General features: G+C 49.1%; 2 protein-coding genes across 6 annotated transcripts; one reads left to right on the forward strand and one right to left on the reverse strand.

Annotated features, from left to right (window-relative positions):
* Window positions 1-8,339: 8,339 nt before the first annotated feature.
* On the forward strand, window positions 8,340-13,834 carry RNF39 (ring finger protein 39). The gene is made up of 4 exons (XM_005553666.5): window positions 8,340-8,886; window positions 10,626-10,648; window positions 10,856-10,947; window positions 12,417-13,834. Exons 1-4 carry the CDS (start codon window positions 8,524-8,526, stop codon window positions 12,995-12,997), a joined length of 1,059 nt encoding a protein of 352 aa, XP_005553723.3. The 5' UTR covers window positions 8,340-8,523; the 3' UTR covers window positions 12,998-13,834.
* PPP1R11 (protein phosphatase 1 regulatory inhibitor subunit 11) lies at window positions 13,771-16,946 on the reverse strand. Of its 5 annotated transcripts, XM_074038608.1 has the most exons (4): window positions 16,616-16,894; window positions 15,745-15,819; window positions 15,400-15,508; window positions 13,771-14,994 (listed from the first exon to the last, which is right to left on the reverse strand). In XM_074038608.1, the coding sequence occupies exons 3-4, from the start codon at window positions 15,419-15,421 to the stop codon at window positions 14,792-14,794; spliced, it is 225 nt and encodes a 74-aa protein (XP_073894709.1). In that variant the 5' UTR covers window positions 15,422-15,508; window positions 15,745-15,819; window positions 16,616-16,894; the 3' UTR covers window positions 13,771-14,791. The 5 variants fall into 5 exon arrangements, with proteins under 5 accessions (XP_073894709.1, XP_045245963.1, XP_015304300.1 ...); XM_045390028.2 differs by lacking the exon at window positions 15,745-15,819 and having other exon boundaries at window positions 16,872-16,946; XM_015448814.3 differs by lacking the exon at window positions 15,745-15,819 and having other exon boundaries at window positions 16,863-16,946.
* Between the last annotated feature and the right edge of the window lie 398 nt (window positions 16,947-17,344).

Consider the following 17,344-nt stretch of genomic DNA (forward strand, 5'->3'; position numbering starts at 1 on the left):
AGCACAGGAATCCTTTCCATTTCTAGCTGCCTACACTCCATCTATCTCACTGGCTGAGACTTTGAATCTGTCGAGAAAATAGGATGACTACAGAGCAGAAAGAAAGGACAGAGAATAAAAAAGAGAAAATGATGAAGGGGAAGGCAGGGAGGAAGGAGAGAAGGACAGAGGAAACAGGTCTCAGTGCATGTTAGGGAATATTCTGCAGAGAGGAGAAGCAGTTATTGTGGACTGTTGTCCAACTGAAACAAAATATCGCATCACTTTGTCCTTACCCCCTCTCTTGTGATCCCATCTCAACATCCAAAACTCATTAAGAATGTCGCCCATTTCTGTAACAGCTTTGCAATTACACAGTCATCCATTCCAGAAATTAGAAATTCATCCTTGATTTTCCCCTCCCTCATTGCCCAAAGGCCACTTCAATGTTTTTGTCAATTCTATCTACAAAATACAGTTCAAATTGGCCTGCTCATTTTCAGCTCCACTGGATCCCACTATCTCAAGCCATCATCCTTTCTCACCTAAATTACTGGCATAGTTTTCTCTCTTTGGGATGACTGCCATATACAACTCTGGGAATGCCATTAGCAGGTAGTGACCCTGGGTCTCCCTCATTCCGTTCCTGTTTATTCCACTACTAAAACTTAAGATCTCGCTTGCTCTAGTTTCTGCCTAAGTCTTCATTATTATCTTGTGCCATCTTTAGTCCCAACTCATCATGTGTCAACTTTGCTTAAATTAGCCCAAATTGTTCTTGCCTCTAGGTTGTTGCAAAGCTGTTACCAGTTCCTGGAATGCCCTTCTCTCCTCTCTGTGCATGACGATCTCTTATTCATCTCTCAGGTCTCCCCCTAAATATCACCTCAGAAGATGGGCCTTCCTCAATGTCCCCCACCTAAATTAAGGACTTCTGCTCTCAGTCTCTGTGCTCGATATTTGTTAAAATGTCAGATTTATCAAATAAAAGTACAGGATGTCCATTTAAATCTGAATTTCAGATAAATAATAAAAAATTATTTTGTGTAAGTATGCCCCATACAGTATTTGGGAGATATTTATACTAAAAAATCATTGTTTATCTGAAATTCAAATTTAACTGGATATTCTGCATTTTATCTGCCAACCCTATATATGTGGATTGACCTCACTTCCTTTCTATTGAAGAGATTGAAAAGTAAAAAACTCTATTTCTCAGAGTCTTTGGAGCGAGGATTCTGGACATGAATTAAGTCCTTCCAACTAAATGTATTTGTATGAGATTTGAAATGCAGAAATGAGGTAGAGCCTATTTTCCGATAGAAGAGCATGGATGAGCCCCAATAAACATGAAATGTCCATGGCGGTAGGGCAGCTGGGCCAGTGGCCGCTATGCTAGCAGTAGCTGCAGCACTACCGACCTATGGTGATTGACCTTGAAGCCAAGAATCCAGTTAGGACATCCTGACTTTTTTTTTTTTTTTTTTTTTTAAATGAGATGGAGTCTCGCTCTGTCGCCAGGTTGGAGTGCAGTGGTACAATCTTGGCTCACTGCAACCTCTACCTCCTGGGTTCAAGCAATTCTCCTGCCTCAGCCTCCTGAGTAGCTGAGACTACAAGCATGTGCCACCATGCCCAGCTAACTTTTGTATTTTTAGAAGAGATGGGATTTCACCACATTGGCCAGGATGGGCTCGATCTCTTGACCTTGTGATCTGCCTGCCTCAGCCTCCCAGAGTGCTGGGATTACAGGCATGAGCCACTGCGCCCAGCCAATATTTTTTTCTTAATTGAAATAGGTGCCTAAAAGACAGGAAGGAACGTGCTCCTGCATTCTTGAGGGATGAGGATCAGAAAGTTTTCCCTACTTATGCACCAGCTAGGTCATCTCTCTGGGCATCAATTTTCTTATCCATATTGTAAGGGCTAGACTACACATTGTTAATGTTCCCTTCAACTCTAACATTCTACAAATCTATGATTCTTTGAAGTATTTAATAGAGGTGGGAGCCAGAAAAAAATTAGCTACATTTGGTGCACTTACTAGCGATCCTTATACGGGATAATAAATAACTTGTTTGGAAGACCTATTCTCCCTGATGGGGAAGTGGACATGGAAATGAGATTATCATCTTGAATGTAAACAATGTGAAGGAGGATGGGAATTAGAAAAGAAAACTGAGAGAAAAGACTACTAGGACAAAATGAGCTTCAAAATACGTAAATCATGCTGAGTGTGGTAGCTTATGCCTATTATCTCAGCTGTTTGGGAGCTGAGGCCAAGGTGGGGGATTGATTGAAGCCAAGAGCTTGAGACCAGCCTGGGCAACGCAGCCAGAATCCATCTCTACAATCAATCAATCAGTCAATCAATCAATCGATTAGACCATGTAAATATCACACTTACAGCTCCTCAGTGTCATTCCATTGCTCTTAGAACAAAGATCAACTCCTTATCCTGGTCCCTAAGGTCCTACACAGCTTGGCTCTTAGTACCTCTCCAATCTCACATCAAACCATTGTATTACACTTCGTACATTCTAGATCTTTCACACTTCAGGGCCTTTGCATCTGCTGTTTTTGCTCTCTCCCAACTCTTCTCACTGCGGCTCCCTCTCATCACCTTCTCAGAGGAGCTTTTTCTAACATCCTATTAAAAGTTAATTCCTCTTATATTACCCACTTTGTATTCTTCAAAGCACTGATCACAATCTATAATTATCTATAATTATCTTGTTAATTTATTTATTTACTTGCTTATTGTTGGCCTTTTTCAGTGGAATCTAAATTACCAGAGGACAAGGGACTATGACTGGCTTGTTCTCCACTGTTCTTAACCCCTAGAACAATGCATGGTACATAGTAGGTGCTTAGTAAATAGTTGTTGAATGATTAAATGAATGGACGAGTGAATGCACAGCTCTTAAAAGGAAACTGCTGGCCAGGTGCAGTGGCTCACACCTGAAATCCCAGCATTTTGGGAGGCTGAGGCAGGCAGATCACCTAAGGTCAGGAGTCCGAGACCAGCCTGGCAAACATGACAAAACCCCATCTCTACTAAAAATACAAAAATTAGCTGGGTGTGATGGCACGTGCCTGTAGTCCCAGCTACTTGGGAGGCTGAGGCAGGAGAATCGCTTGAACCTGGGAGGCAGAGGCTGCAGTGAGCTGAGATCATGCCACTGCACTGCAGCCTGGTGACAGAGCGAGACTCTATCTCAAACAAACAAACAAACAAACTGGAAGGTGCTAAGGGCTTGGTGAACAAGAAGGCCTTGAGAAAATTGAGAAGACAAATAGTGAACGTTTAAGGGAGAATTTAAATGATGGATAGAAATATCAGTGACATTGACAAGTGTGTTGTTAGAAGGAAAGAGAGTAAGTGAGCACCTAGGATGAACTTGAAGGATGGGCAACATTTCAGAGAAACCGTTAGCCCTAAGCAGAAATTTAAAGGCAGAGAAAGGAAGGAGGCTTCCAGGAGGGACAGAAAAGAGAAAATAAAGTCTCAAAATAAAGAAATTAATATCTAAGGAAAACAATACAGACTTTGGAGCCACCAGGTTTGAATTTCAGTCCCAGCTCTGCCTCTTGCTGGCTGTTTGAGCCTAGTCAAATCCCTTACCACGCCAGAATCCCAGAGGCCTCGCTGTAACATGGCTGGACTTGGCCTTACAGCTGTTCTAGGGTTAAAAGAGAGAATGGACTGTGAAGGTGACATTTCTATAACATAGTCATGTATTTGAGTATCAAGATTGATTGGATTAATCTGGCTGGATCTTCTTCCTCTATCCCTACCTCAAGCCACTCCTCCTAAAACTGCCTCCCACATCAGGGCAATTTTTACTCAGAGTCCTTGGAGTAGTTGTATAGGAAAACTGCTCTGGTCTAATAGAATTTCCAGTTATGTTAAAGCATAGTGTAAACGTCCAAGTCCTTTAAAAAATGAGTCTTTTTTTTTTTTTTTTTTTTTTTTTGAGACGGAGTCTTGCTCTGTCACCCAGGCTGGAGTGCAGTGGCCGGATCTCAGCTCACTGCAAGCTCCGCCTCCCGGGTTTACGCCATTCTCCTGCCTCAGCCTCCTGAGTAGCTGGGACTACAGGCGCCCGCCACCTCACCCGGCTATTTTTTTTTAGTAGAGACGGGGTTTCACCGTGTTAGCCGGGATCGTCTCTCGATCTCCTGACCTCGTGATCCGCCCATCTCGGCCTCCCAAAGTGCTGGGATTACAGGCTTGAGCCACCGCGCCCGGCCAAAAATGAGTCATTATAGAAACAATCGAGATTGAAGAAAATCTTTGGGAAGGGCACAGTGAGTGGGAATTGAGAAAGAAATATGGTCTCTTTCATTTGGATTTCTTACCTCCTAGGCCTTCTTTTCCCAATCCAGTTTTCTCCCCAGAGATGCTTCACATTCTTTGTTCAGGCCTTTTCACTTCTCTTCCACTCAACACAACCTTCCTTTCTTTTACAGGTCACCTCCTCCTGGAAGACTTCCTGAAATGATTCCCAATTGTCCTTCAAGCTGTCAACAGAAACCTCACTCACTCTTCCCCCCTCACTGCCCCTTTAAATTTGGTAATGACAGATTTAGGTTGATGATAGATACACTTCATCTGCCTTATTACACACCCCAATTCAATAATGCTAAATTTTGTTGATGATGGATACACTTTACCTGGCTTATTACACTTCCTAAGGGCAGGAACCATGACTGTCCTGTGATCAGTCTCCCAAACTCCTCCTCATACTTATCTCTTCCTCTTGAAAGCTTCTAAAGACTTGTGGGGCTTTTAAAAGCATGAGGATGTTGCTAATTTGGAGGAGAGAAACTGAAGGATAAATAAAAGGATAGAAGGAAAAAAATGAAGAGAAGGAAAAGAAGGGATGGATGAAGGCCTGTCCCACCTCTAACATTCCCTAGTGCCATGCATGGGTATCCAGCTGTCACACTCCACAACACCACAAGTAGGAGTCCTGGAAGGAGGTGGAAAGGGGTGGGAACAGTTATTTGGGAGGCACCTATGTTAAGGAAGGAAGAGGTGGATCCTAGCAGAGAGACAGGATCCCGTCATGGTCAACTGGAACAAGCCAAGCAAAGCCGACACACATAAAATCACATCCACCCTTCCGGCTCTCTGGAAATAGAATGAACTCAGGGGTGGTTAGAGGATCAAGTGTAGAGTGGTTAGGGATTCTGGAAAGGGAGGGAGAAGGTCTTAAGAAGTGAGTTGTTTCCAGGCAGGGTCTGTCTCCAAATGCCTTTTCCCTTACTGGCGTCCTGGAACCATTAGGTATGAACTCATTGTAACCAGGACGTAAAGGCTGAGCTGATGCTTTGTTAGCAGGAATCCTCACCATCTGGTTATGGAAGGTAAATGACAACTAGTCATGAGCTTCCTAGCCAGACTGAGCACCATATGTCTTATATCACATGAGTGTTTCCCAGCACCGTGCCTGGAATCTGCCAGTGAGGCATGACTATTGGTTGAGAAGGATAAGAAGGTCTAAGTAGAGTCAATCAAATGACCCTCTCAGATTGTAAATGAGCAATTCAACAGCTGGGCCTAAGACTCACTGTGTGCCAGGTGCTATTCTAGGTGCAGGGAAAGCAGCAGCGAACATAAAGTTTAGGTCCCTGTTCACTTACCTTCTATTGGACAGAGACAGATCAAAAGTTTATAAATAGATCATTGCAGACAGTAATAAATACCATGGAGATAATAAATATGGGTAAATATGTAGTGAATGTCTTTGAGATAGACCACTTGAGATATAGATGGTAAAAGAAGTCCTCTCTGAATGTTACGTTTGGGTTGAGACATGAGTGAGAAAATGGAGAAAGCCATGTGAGGCTCTGGAGGAGCAGGGGCCCAAGTAGAGGGAAGAGCGAGTGCAAAGGCAGTACAGCTGCAGTAGCAGTGGCGTGCTCAGGGAACAACAAATAGAAATCACTGCAGCCAGGGCACAAGGAGCAAAATGGAGTGACAGGTCCACATGAACATCCACCGTTCAAGACCATGGTTCCCCTGTTAGCTAAACACTGGAACCATCTGGAAAGCTTTTAAAAGTACTGATACCTGGGACCCATCTCCAGAGTGGCCGTTTAATTGGTCTGAGGTGTCACCTGGGCATCAGGAGTTTTAAAGTTTCCCAGATAATTCTAATGTGCAACTGAAGCTGTTAACCACTGACAAGCCCATGAGGGCCATGGCTAGGCACTTGGATTGATGACAATTGAGGTTCTTGAGGAGTCTCAGAGATATTCCTCCAGTACTTCAAGCCCAGATGCAAAAAGATCCTGAGAGGCCTTGGAGTTGGGGATAAACCAGGACAATGAAGGAAAAGAGATAACATGAGACTGAAAAAAAGGTCAAGAGAGGCAGAGACATCCAGAAAGTATGACAAATTGGAAGGTGCAACAACACAGAAGTGCAAATAGACTCAGAGAGCCAGAGACTGGAGGAGAAAAGGCAATCTTGTGTATTAGTTTCCTATTGATACTGTAAAAAATTACCACAAACTTAGGGGCTTGAAACAATACACATTTGTTACTTTATTATTCTGTAGTTTAGAGTCTGAAATGAATCTTACCAGGCAAAAATCAAGGTGTCCGCAATGCTTGGTTCCTTCTGAACGGTCTGCTAGAGAATCCATTCCCTCGTCTTTTGCAGCTTCCAGAGGTCACTCACTTCCTTAGCTTGTGACTTCCTGCCTCAGTCTCCAAAGCCAGCAATGTCAGGCGATCATCTCTCTATGCTACCTATCATAGCATAGAAGTGCATCTTTTACAAAATAGATTGCAGTCACAACTGTAGTCTTATGCTTGGATTTCTGTGTGTTTTATGAGCACTGAGCTGGGAGGGTTGTTCCAAGATGAATGTACGTGTGTTTGTTTGTGTAGGTTTATCAGGGTGTCATATTTGAGTGTCTCCCTGATAAGTATGGGGGAGGGGGAAGAAGGGTGTCTGGAGGGGGTGCCTAATAAAGTCCTGCTGCTCCATAAAGACTTCCTGCTGTTATACTCTTGTTCTTTTAATAATAAAACTAATGATAGAGTATCTGTCTCTTTGCCTGTTTTCTTTGAGCATGTCCATCTGTTCCTAAATAATACTGAACATTTATCCCAGTGATATTCAATGTGTATGAGGCTATTCATACACATTATATTTAGCTGTGATGTTTGTATTACGTGAATGCTTCTGTCTGCAATTTGGGCATCTGGACATTGATGGATGCAGACACATGTTATATAAGAGTGTGAGTGATCATAGTTGTAGACAGTCGGATGTTTACTTATGTGCACACCCCCATGAGTATCCAGTCAGCTAGGCCTGGCATTGGAAGGGTAGAGAAGCTAGGAAGAGGAGGGAGCAGGGAGGAAGAAGAGAGGTTGGGAGAGGAGCAGGTAAGGAGAAAGAGAGATGAAGGTGAGGAATGAAGGCACAAAGGAACACCAGAAAAATATCAGGAAGCAGGAGGGGTCCCAGGGATCTGTAACTGAAAAAGGCAGGGTTGAGTCACAGCAAGAACACAAGTCAGAAGACCAGGGTAGGGCTCCACTTCTAGTCATTCCCTTGCTATGTGACCTTAGCTATTCCAACTCTCTGGGCCTCTGTGAACTACCAGAGTTGAAATAGATAATACCGGGTACATTCCAAAGAAGGAAGGAAAGAGAGAACTGGAAATAAAAACACACACAGGGAAAAACAGAGAGAAAGGACCAGAAAGAGAGACTCACGAAGAAATTAAGGAGAGGCCCTGGGAGCTGGTCAGAGGTAGAGTTGCGAGAGCTCTGCCCCGACTCCCTGAGGCCGGAGTGTGGGTGCCTGTTCCCCACCCCTTACTTCAGAACTTCAGAGTGCCCTTAAGCCCTTAATAGGTAAGGAAGGAAGATGGAAAGGCGAGAGGCACCGGGAATGAAAACCACACATCAACACTCAGAGGCTTGCCAAAGCCACACAAACCAGGATCTCTACTTCCGGCCCCCAGCCCCCAGATGTAGGTGTGCCAGCCACCTGGAATGAATCACACCTTGGCAATGTGGGCACACATGCCAAGAGTGAGTCTGGGCACCCGGCCCATGCGCGTACCACAGGCCGAGGGGAAGGTAAAATTGGGGCTCTTCGGGGGTTCACAGGGGGCTACCCTCCCCACACAGGGTTACCACTCTCCAGACCGCCCTCTAGTGACCACCTCCTAGGCTCGGGGACCCAGGTGTGCTATTCTCCCCTCCCTGCTCCCCCAAACCTTACCCGGGAAGCAGGAGAACCAGATGAAGCATTACGCAAGGCCTGGTGTTTACCTCCCGTGGGAGCCTCCTCCCTCCCTATAAAGCCTGATGTCGTGGAGAGATTTGCTGAGACTAAGACTCTGGTTGAAGACAGAGGCAATCCCAGGAGAGGGGCGGAAAGCGGCAAAAGTTAATGCGGGAGTCGGAGAGAAGGGCATCTACACAGCAAGCAGCAGGGGCGGCCCGCCATCTGCGCGCTCGAAGGCGGTCGCGGTGGTCGCGCAAGGGGCGGCGTCCAGATCCCGACTTTCCATGGATGCGCCCGAGCTGGGCCCGGGGCTGGTGGAGCGTCTGGAGCAGCTGGCGACGTGTCCTCTGTGCGGGGGCTCCTTCGAGGACCCGGTGCTTCTGGCGTGCGAGCACAGCTTCTGCCGCGCGTGTCTGGCCCGCCGCTGGGGGACCCCGCCGGCGACCGACACCGAGGCTTCCCCCACCGCCTGCCCCTGCTGCGGCCTGCCGTGTCCCCGCCGCAACCTGAGGTCTAATGTGCGGCTGGCAGTGGAGGTGCGAATCAGCCGTGAGCTGCGAGAGAAGCTGGCTGAGCCTGGGGCCCGTGCGGGGAGACGCCGAGGGGGGCGCATCCCCACCATGGGCTGCCTGGACCTGCCCGGAGAGGTGAGGTTGGGCGCGCGTCGTGGAGTTGTTGGTGGAAGCCGGAGGTTCATGGGTTCCCCGGGGAAGCCGGGAATGGCAAGTCTGGAGCCGGAGGCCCTGTGGAAGTTCAGGCAAAGGATGGGGTGGGCAGAGAAAAGCAAAGGATGAGGGGGCGAGGTCTGACCCTGGGTCCTCAAGGTGAGAGGCGCCCGGAAGGACGATGGATGGAGTTGACACTTGGTCCACAGGGGAGGAGGCTGGACGGATGCCTGAGCCTTGTGAGAGGGGCTGGAGAGAAGATAGTGGGGAGGCAGAGAAGGGGTACTGGATAGAACGCGCAGAGCCCTGGAGTCGCCGCGAAGGGCACGGGAACTGCACAAGTTTTGGCAGGGCAGCCGCAGGCGCCCGGGAGGAGAAGAGCTGGCGGAGGGGAGGGAGAGGCGGGCGAAAGTGGGAGCCGACCCAGGTGAGGGTGAGTAGGGGGCCTGGGAGGATGGTGGGCGAGGGCAGAACCTGCATAGAGGAGCGGGAGCAGGAGACTGGGCTGGCGGAGAAAAAACTAGGGAGGAGGGGACTGACAAGAGGATGGAGGAAGGGAGCAAGGGGTTGGGGCAAATACAAACGTCCCCGTAGGGTCGTGGGGGTTGGTCCCAGACTTCGGCTCAAGCTAAGCTGTGTGTTGTTTGTTATTGTTATTTCGGCTCCTCCCAAGGCCCCAGGCAGGAGCTACCATGGGTGGAGGCGAGGTGCGGGAGAACGGCCGCCGGGGCCTCTGGCTCCTCTCCACATCCCAGTCTTACCACCCGTCTACCCCCGCGCCTCTCCTGGGCCCGGGCTCCTTGGCCACCAACCAACCCATTACCTTGCCCGACCCCCGGGCGTCTGGGACTCCTGACTGGCTTCTCCCCAGCAGCCAAGCTGGTCTTGGGTTTTGCTTCTGCCCTTTGAAGTCTTCATAGACCTAATTAGTCTGGGTGTAATTGGCAGAATTAGGCAAATTGTTTGTCTCTCCCTCTCTCTACCATATCGGCCTGCTCCAGACATCAGCACTAGACAGTGAAGTGGAGGGGTCGGGATCCCAGTGTTTGGAGGGGAGCATCCAGCGCCCTCTCCTGGCTCCCATAGTGCTCTATGGATTTGCTGGGCCTTTGGGACACATTCAAGTCTAGCTGCCTCCCTGGCCAGGGTCCAGAGACACAAAGCAAAGGGCCCAATAAACGCCACTGGGCTTTTATTGCAAGAGGGGAAGCAGCTTTATTGTAAGGCTTTTATATACCAACTCTTAGCCCGAGGGCTCTGGGTGTGTGTTCGGTCTGTGTGATGGACGGCAGAAGGGACAGATGGTTTTCTGGGATGCACTGGGAACGATGGATAAGGATGGGGCCACTGAAAGAGACAGAATGGGACTGAGGAGGCAGCAGAGGAAGGCAAGGGCTCTGGGGACAAGAAACAGTCATGGACAAGCCTGGGAACAGAGAATTGAGAACCTTTGGGGAGTGGAAAGGGGGAGGACAGTGGAGATGGAGCTAGGAGGATGAGGGAAAAGTGATGGGGTGAGAGGAAGAAGGGATCATGAAAGATGAAGGAGGAGAATGAGAGGAAAAGGAGCACAGGGGGTAAGGAGGTGAGATCACTCTGAAAGGTGAGGAGGGACACTGCCAACTCAGACAGAGCTCACCTGAGGAGGGGGGAGATAGGGAGGGATGCCCCAGGGAATGAAGCCCAGAGCTCACATCCATGTTTGTTTCTGCCCATCCTAGGATATGAGGAAGACATGGAGACGGTGAGTTCCACTTTTCTGTTCCTTCCTTTTCACACGAGCTGCCATAGACATCACGTTCTCACTGGGCCCACACTTTTGTTGCCATTAATAGGCAGGTTTTCTGGGGTACAGCCTCATCCCTTCTCCCTCCAGAGATGTGAATGGGGTATGCGTGGGGGCATTAGCAGCAGAGGGCTGATTTCCTGACCCTTCCCCTCATCTGTCTAGATTTGAAGTCCCAACACCTAAGTCATCTAAATCAGAGGATGATCTCCCTGAAGATTATCCAGTGGTCAAAAACATGCTTCATAGACTGACAGGTAAGGAAAGAAGAAGGGAGGGAAGGGAACTGAATGACAGTCTGTGTTAGATTTTCTTCCTTTTAGCCCTAAAAAGTGATCAGGTCCTTTTTGATGTCTGCATTAGTTTCCTAGTACTGCTGTAATGAAGCACCACAAAGTAGGTGGCTTAAACAACAGACATCTATCTCAAAGTTCAGGAGGTAGAAGTCTGAAATGAAGGTGTCAGCAGTGTTGGTTCCTTCTGAGGGCCATGAGACAGAATCTGTTCCATTCCTGTCTCCTAGCCTCTGGTAGCCTCACATGTTCTTTGGGTGATAGGTCTGCACATTTTCTTTTGTAGGCATTTGTCTCTGTGTCCAAATTTCCTCTTTTTATAAGTCAGCAATCTGGATTACAGCCCACCCTAATGACCTTCATTTTAACTTGATTACCTCTGTAAAGATCCTGTTTCAAAGTAAGGTCATATTCTTTGAAAGGAGGTTTGGAGGACTTCAACCTATCTTTGTGTGTATGTGGAGTGGGGGAGGGCACAGTTCAGCCTATAACAATGTCTATCCTCGATTCCTCATATTCCAGCCATTTTCCCTCTTCCTTTTTCATACATTCAAACAACAGATCCCTGAAGGTTAAGTGCCTCTCAGAAATCTCTGCTTCCACCACCTCTCATCACTCCTCTCTGGAAGGGGACCCCAGCATCTCCTTGACCCTTCTTTCTTCACTCATTCCCAAGAAGAAGGGTGCCTCTACCCTTCTTTAAACTGCCTAGAGAAGATGGTCCACCCTTCTGGTCATCCACCATCTTGCCCAGTCCAGATTGCTTCCGGCACCCCTAATCCAGAAATCTTTCTTCAAAGCACCTCATACATATAAGACCAATGGTTCTTTCTTTCTGGTCTCTGGCTATCACCACCTGCTCTCCTCCTCTGCCCCACACCCTCTACAGAAATAGGCCTGTCCACCCACCCCCATTCCTGTGGGTGGGTGGGCTGGTTTCTCAGGATACCTTGGATTCCTCCCTGTGCCCCTCCCATCACTTGAGGTTCCAGTATCAGTATGGCTTTCTCTTTAGATGAACAATCCCCATTTGGCTGACCCAGCTCCCATGCCCCACCCCAGATGCTGCAGATTGAGGTATCAGTCCTTACTCCTCCCTCCAAGTCAGATCAGCCTCACTCTTCCTCCCCCAACCCCACAAACCGGACAACCTCTCCTTTGATCTTCCTGCTGTGCTCCCTGCCCTGGACCAGTATGATGCTTCCCCAGGTCCAGTTCTACAGAAGTGGTGCATCAGTGCAAGGTCCGATATTGCCCAGGCCTGCTCTTCACATGCCTTGCTCCTTTTTGGTCCTGCAGCCGCCTTTTGAGCTGTTGTGGGGTCACTAGCACTCAGTCTTTTACGTGATCTCCGTTGACTATTCTCCACCCTACCCTGCCTGTGATATAGAAAACTCTCTCATGAGGTCCTCTCCCTGCCTCCCGCTCTCCAGCCGACCTGACCCTGGACCCTGGGACTGCACACCGCCGCCTGCTCATCTCCGCCGACCGCCGCAGCGTTCAACTGGCCCCACCAGGGACGCCCGCGTCCCCTGACGGCCCCAAGCGCTTCGATCAGCTCCCGGCTGTGCTGGGCGCGCAGGGCTTCGGGGCCGGCCGCCACTGCTGGGAGGTGGAGACTGCGGACGCTGCCTCCTGCAGAGACTCTTCTGGGGAGGATGAGGACGACGAGGAGAGCCACTATGCAGTGGGCGCGGCCGGGGAATCCGTGCAACGCAAGGGCTGCGTGAGGCTGTGCCCTGCGGGGGCCGTGTGGGCCGTGGAGGGCCGCGGCGGCCGCCTGTGGGCCCTCACGGCACCCGAGCCCACCCTGCTGGGCGGAGCCGAGCCCCCGCCGCGGCGTATTCGCGTGGACCTGGACTGGGAGCGGGGCCGCGTAGCCTTCTACGACGGCCGCTCACTGGACCTGCTTTATGCCTTCCAGGCGTCTGCCCCCCTGGGGGAGCGCATCTTCCCGCTGTTCTGCACCTGCGACCCTCGTGCTCCGCTCCGCATCGTACCAGCGGAAAGCTGAGTCCAACTAGAAGTTTGGCCCGGCCACTGGCCCTGCAGCTGCTTCTTTTTGGCGTGGAATTCCCCACTCATTTCTGCGAACACATTCACACACCCATTGCAGGAGTATTAATCCCAACCCACATTTCCCCCCCAAAAAATGAGATCTCACCTGGTCTCCACGTTTCCGCGTCCCTGCTCAAAATCAAACTCATTCCTGCTTTCTGGCTCTCAGAATCTTCTCTTCCCTACAGGTGCTACAGTACTTCCTGACTTCTCCCATTCAAACCACTCTAGGCCTGCAATGGGGAACAAGCCCTCCCCATCAGTAATGGTAAAGTGACCATGTTTCCTACACAGAGGCTCTGCTGGCCAAATACTTGACTCCCACTCTTGCCTCTCCTAGCTCCAAAGAAGGGCTCAGGGCCTTCCCCACAGATCTAAGGACTGGGCTACCCTGCCTGTCCACTGAGGTTCCTCCTAAAACAAGAGGCTTGACTCTGGTCTGGGCCCTGTGGCCCTCTGGGAAGCTTCGTACCCCTTTTGGGGGATCTCGGGGTGGGGAGGGACAAGCTAGTTCCCCAACCTCCTATGGCTGCTTTCTATGCTCACAGCCTTTTTTCCATAAGAACCTTCTTGAAACTTCTCCCTGCACATACTCACAGAAAGGAGCCAATGGTGCTACTTCCCCTCTCTCCTCCTCAACCTGGGAATACTTCAGATATCTCCAAACTCATCCTTGTGTATAGTCTCACACCCTTCCCCATATGTATAAATGGGCCCATATTTAACACATTTTGTGATTTTGGGTTATTTATTTTGTGCATCTGTGGCAATAAATGAGATCTCAGCGGTGGTATGGATTTGACTGATCTCTGCAACTGTGTATGGCAAAAGGACTGGAAAATGAAAACCAAATCCCAGTAAGGGGTAGAGAGGGCCAAGAGAACTGAACATCTGGGCTGGCAGAGAAATCAAAGTCTAGGAATTAAGAGGTAGGAGTGTAGCACAGGGGATATACCCCAATCTCTTTGCTCCTTCCCTCTTCCTTCCTATCCTAGAGACTCAGGTCCCTGGGACTATATTGGATCTGTCTCTGAAGCTGAAAAACAAAAGGCGGAGGAGATAGTTGGCTCTAAGTGACCAATCTCAGCCATCTTTGTCAGAAATCCTAAATCACAGGAGAAGGGTGGGAAGAAAGGATATGATTATTTCCTGTTCTATTTTCCATAAGAGGTGAGAATGACAAGGACCTCTTTTCTAACTCCTCTTCAGGGCGTGAGGAGGGTTAGCAGGAGGAGAAGGGCTGGGAGCCCTGAGGTCTCCTATAAGACCTCATATCTCACAGTCAAGGACTAAGATTTAGGATTAAATATTTTAGTAGGATAGCTCTAAACCAGGATTAGCAAGCAAAGCTAGGCTGTAAATTCCTGGAATCTGACTGGGACCCTGGCAGTGAAAGCTGGGACTGTTGAAAACCCAATTTAAGTGTTTGCTACTCATGTAGCGTGCAGGGCCAAGATAACTAGATCCCAGGACAGGCAGTTTGGCAGTGAGAACAAAAGGAAGAGACTGGGACCAAGCTGACTAGATCCCTTGAGAGAGAAGGGTGGGTATTGGGAGGAAAAATGAGGACTGGGGGAACCCAGGAGGCTGGGTTGGAATAGCAGCAAGTCATAATTCCAGGATCTCTGTTCACCCTCCTCTTCCTCTTTCCTCTATCAGGCAGAAGAGAGGGAAGGAAGGGGCTGGAGAAGTAGCCACATGAATACATTCAGGGCCAGACAGACACAGGAATGGTGGAGGAGAGAGGAATTTAGTGCTGCATTGGTCCTGGTGGGGGCTGGGAAGGGTCAGGAGGCTGGGGAGGGGTGGTGGGGGTCGGTCCTAGGGTTGCACGACGCCGTCCTTTGCGGTGGCCACGTACACAGTGTGTATGACCACAGCCCTCTTCTTCCTCCTCATCACTTTCCGTGGAGCTCTCGCCAAAGGCCCGAGGTTTCTCATAAATACAGCAGCCTAGATTTAGAGGGAGGAGCCCAATTAAAGAGGAGGAAGGGTAAGATGTATAGTCAGATCCATTCCCACTCAAACTCAGCAAAAATTCCTATTTTCTCCTACGTTCCAGGATCCACCTTCCCCAGGCCCACCCTCTGGGACTCAGGCCCCACTCCTCTTGTCCTCTTAGAGAGCCATGAATTCAAAGCCCTACTTCTCCCACCTTTGATACTTCTTGTCATCAGACCTAGGCAATTCCAGTTCTAGCCCTTTCCTACCTCTTTCCCTGATACCACAGAACCACCAAAAAAGTGACAAAACCATGAGCATCTGGGGGCTTCTGGAAAGCCAGTGGATATGAGCAGATACAAGATACGCTGAAGGGAGCCAGAACTCCAGGGCTACTGCGGGCCAACAATTACTCACATTTTGATGAGCGGCGGCCCATGTGTTCATTGTCCACGGTGTCACTTGTCCATTCCACCTTTTTCTCTGGCTTCCGTTTCCGAAGTTTGATGGTAAGGCTCCGGTTCTCCTAGAAGGTTAAGGATGAGCGTACCTATCTAGTCCCCTCCTACTAACCTTTCCCACTCCCTCCCAGGGAACCTCCTCTCTTATCTTCTTCCGCTCAATCAGTACCACAGACATAGCACCAGGGGAGTTGCGAGAAGATAAAACAGAACAGGTCTTTGACCTCAGACAGTCCCTTGAGGAATAAGTATTATTTCCTGTTCTTATATCACCAGTATAAGAGAAGGCACAATTCCTGACCTAGGAAAGGTTCCAGCAACTCTTCAAAGTAAAATATAATCCTCGCTGTTTCTCCGTCTTCCTCCCCACATCATCCTTGGTAGTATTAATACATGAAAATTACTTTTCAGTCCCCAGCACCTAATCTTTGATCTTCCTTTTTCCAGATCCCTTCTTCTTTTTCCCATTAAACAAACAAACCAAACCTCTCTCATTCTCAAGCTCCAGCTCTCTCTACCTCTTATCCACCTATTCTCTGGCATCCTGGCATCTCTAGTAGCAAGTATTATTAATCTATTAATTACCAAGCTCCCTTTAATCCAAGAGTATTAAGCCCAACACAATTTTCTCCCTTTGAAGGCAACTTAACATGTTTTTGGAAAAATACTTCTTGTTTCTCCATTTACATCTTTGCTCTCTGATTTCTCAAAACGCCTCTTTTCATCTCCTTTTCTTGTTTCCTCATTCCTGCTACTTCCTTTTACATTCATCCATTCAATAAATATTTATTTAAATATAAGCATGGATAATATTGATAAGTTGGCCTCCAACCATGCTTTCTTACACTACCTTTGACTTCCTCCCAACATCTTCCTGGCTCCTTTATCCTCAATTTCCCATTCGTTCATTACTTATACACATAACCACCCCAAGCAGCAACACCTATATCCTAACTGTACCTCCCTATTACATGATCCTTGACCAGCCTCCTGCACCATCTCTGCCACTCTAAATAGCTCCAATACCTTCCGATTCTCCCAGCCCTAGATATTCAACCCCACACCTCCCATATTCCCAGGCCCAGTTCCTCCAACAACTCTTCTAATCCCTGTCCCCTCCCTCCCAGTATCTCCCAGACCCCTAAACAGCACCGCCCCCCCGCCTTTCTCACGGGCTCGGTTGTCACGGTAACCGTTGTCTCAGTGACGGTCTCGCTCAGCCCAGCCCCTGCCTCGGCCATGGCTAAGGCTCAGGAGAGGGAGGAGAGGAGGAAAGGGGATGGGATGAGACACCCTTCCCTTTTTCTGTCTCTGAGGTCTAAGAGAAGCGGTATCGGATTCAGAGTGGTAGCCAGAATCCTCCACCTTCTTTTTTCCCCCCTCCTCCTGGGCCTCCGTTTCTCCACCCCTGGGGATAACCTGGCCAACCCCACTTCCGGCTCGCCGCTTCCGGGTGTGACGCATGCTGCTGTCCCCCTTTTTCCCTTCCGCGGCACCAAATTCGTCAAAGCGCAGGCGTCGCTGGATTAGTTCCGCCGTAACGTGACGGCGCGCAGGCGCTGAAAGAAAAAGAAACAAATTTGGCGGAAGGGGTGTCGCTGCGGGTGTGGGAGGCGGAGGGAGACTCAAGGGCAGCACGCGTACTCACAGCCTAGCGGAAGCAGAAGGGGCGCCCAGATGAGTAGGGCCGGGCCAGACGCTGCAGAGTGGGTGTGCCGAGGGCGGAGTTGTGTGCACCAAGCTGAGTCCTGCTGCAGATTTCCATTTACCTTGTCTGGATAGCTGGACCGGCGAGGAAACTTGAGGAGCAATAGTAATAAGCCTACGGCGGCCTATTTCCCTTTCCTTGTTTGGTCTGGGTTTCTCTAATGAAAACGGGATGTGGGAGCAGTTGGAAACAC

The sequence above is a fragment of the Macaca fascicularis genome, chromosome 4, assembly GCF_037993035.2.
Source record: "Macaca fascicularis isolate 582-1 chromosome 4, T2T-MFA8v1.1".
Classification (NCBI taxonomy): Eukaryota; Metazoa; Chordata; class Mammalia; order Primates; family Cercopithecidae; genus Macaca; species Macaca fascicularis.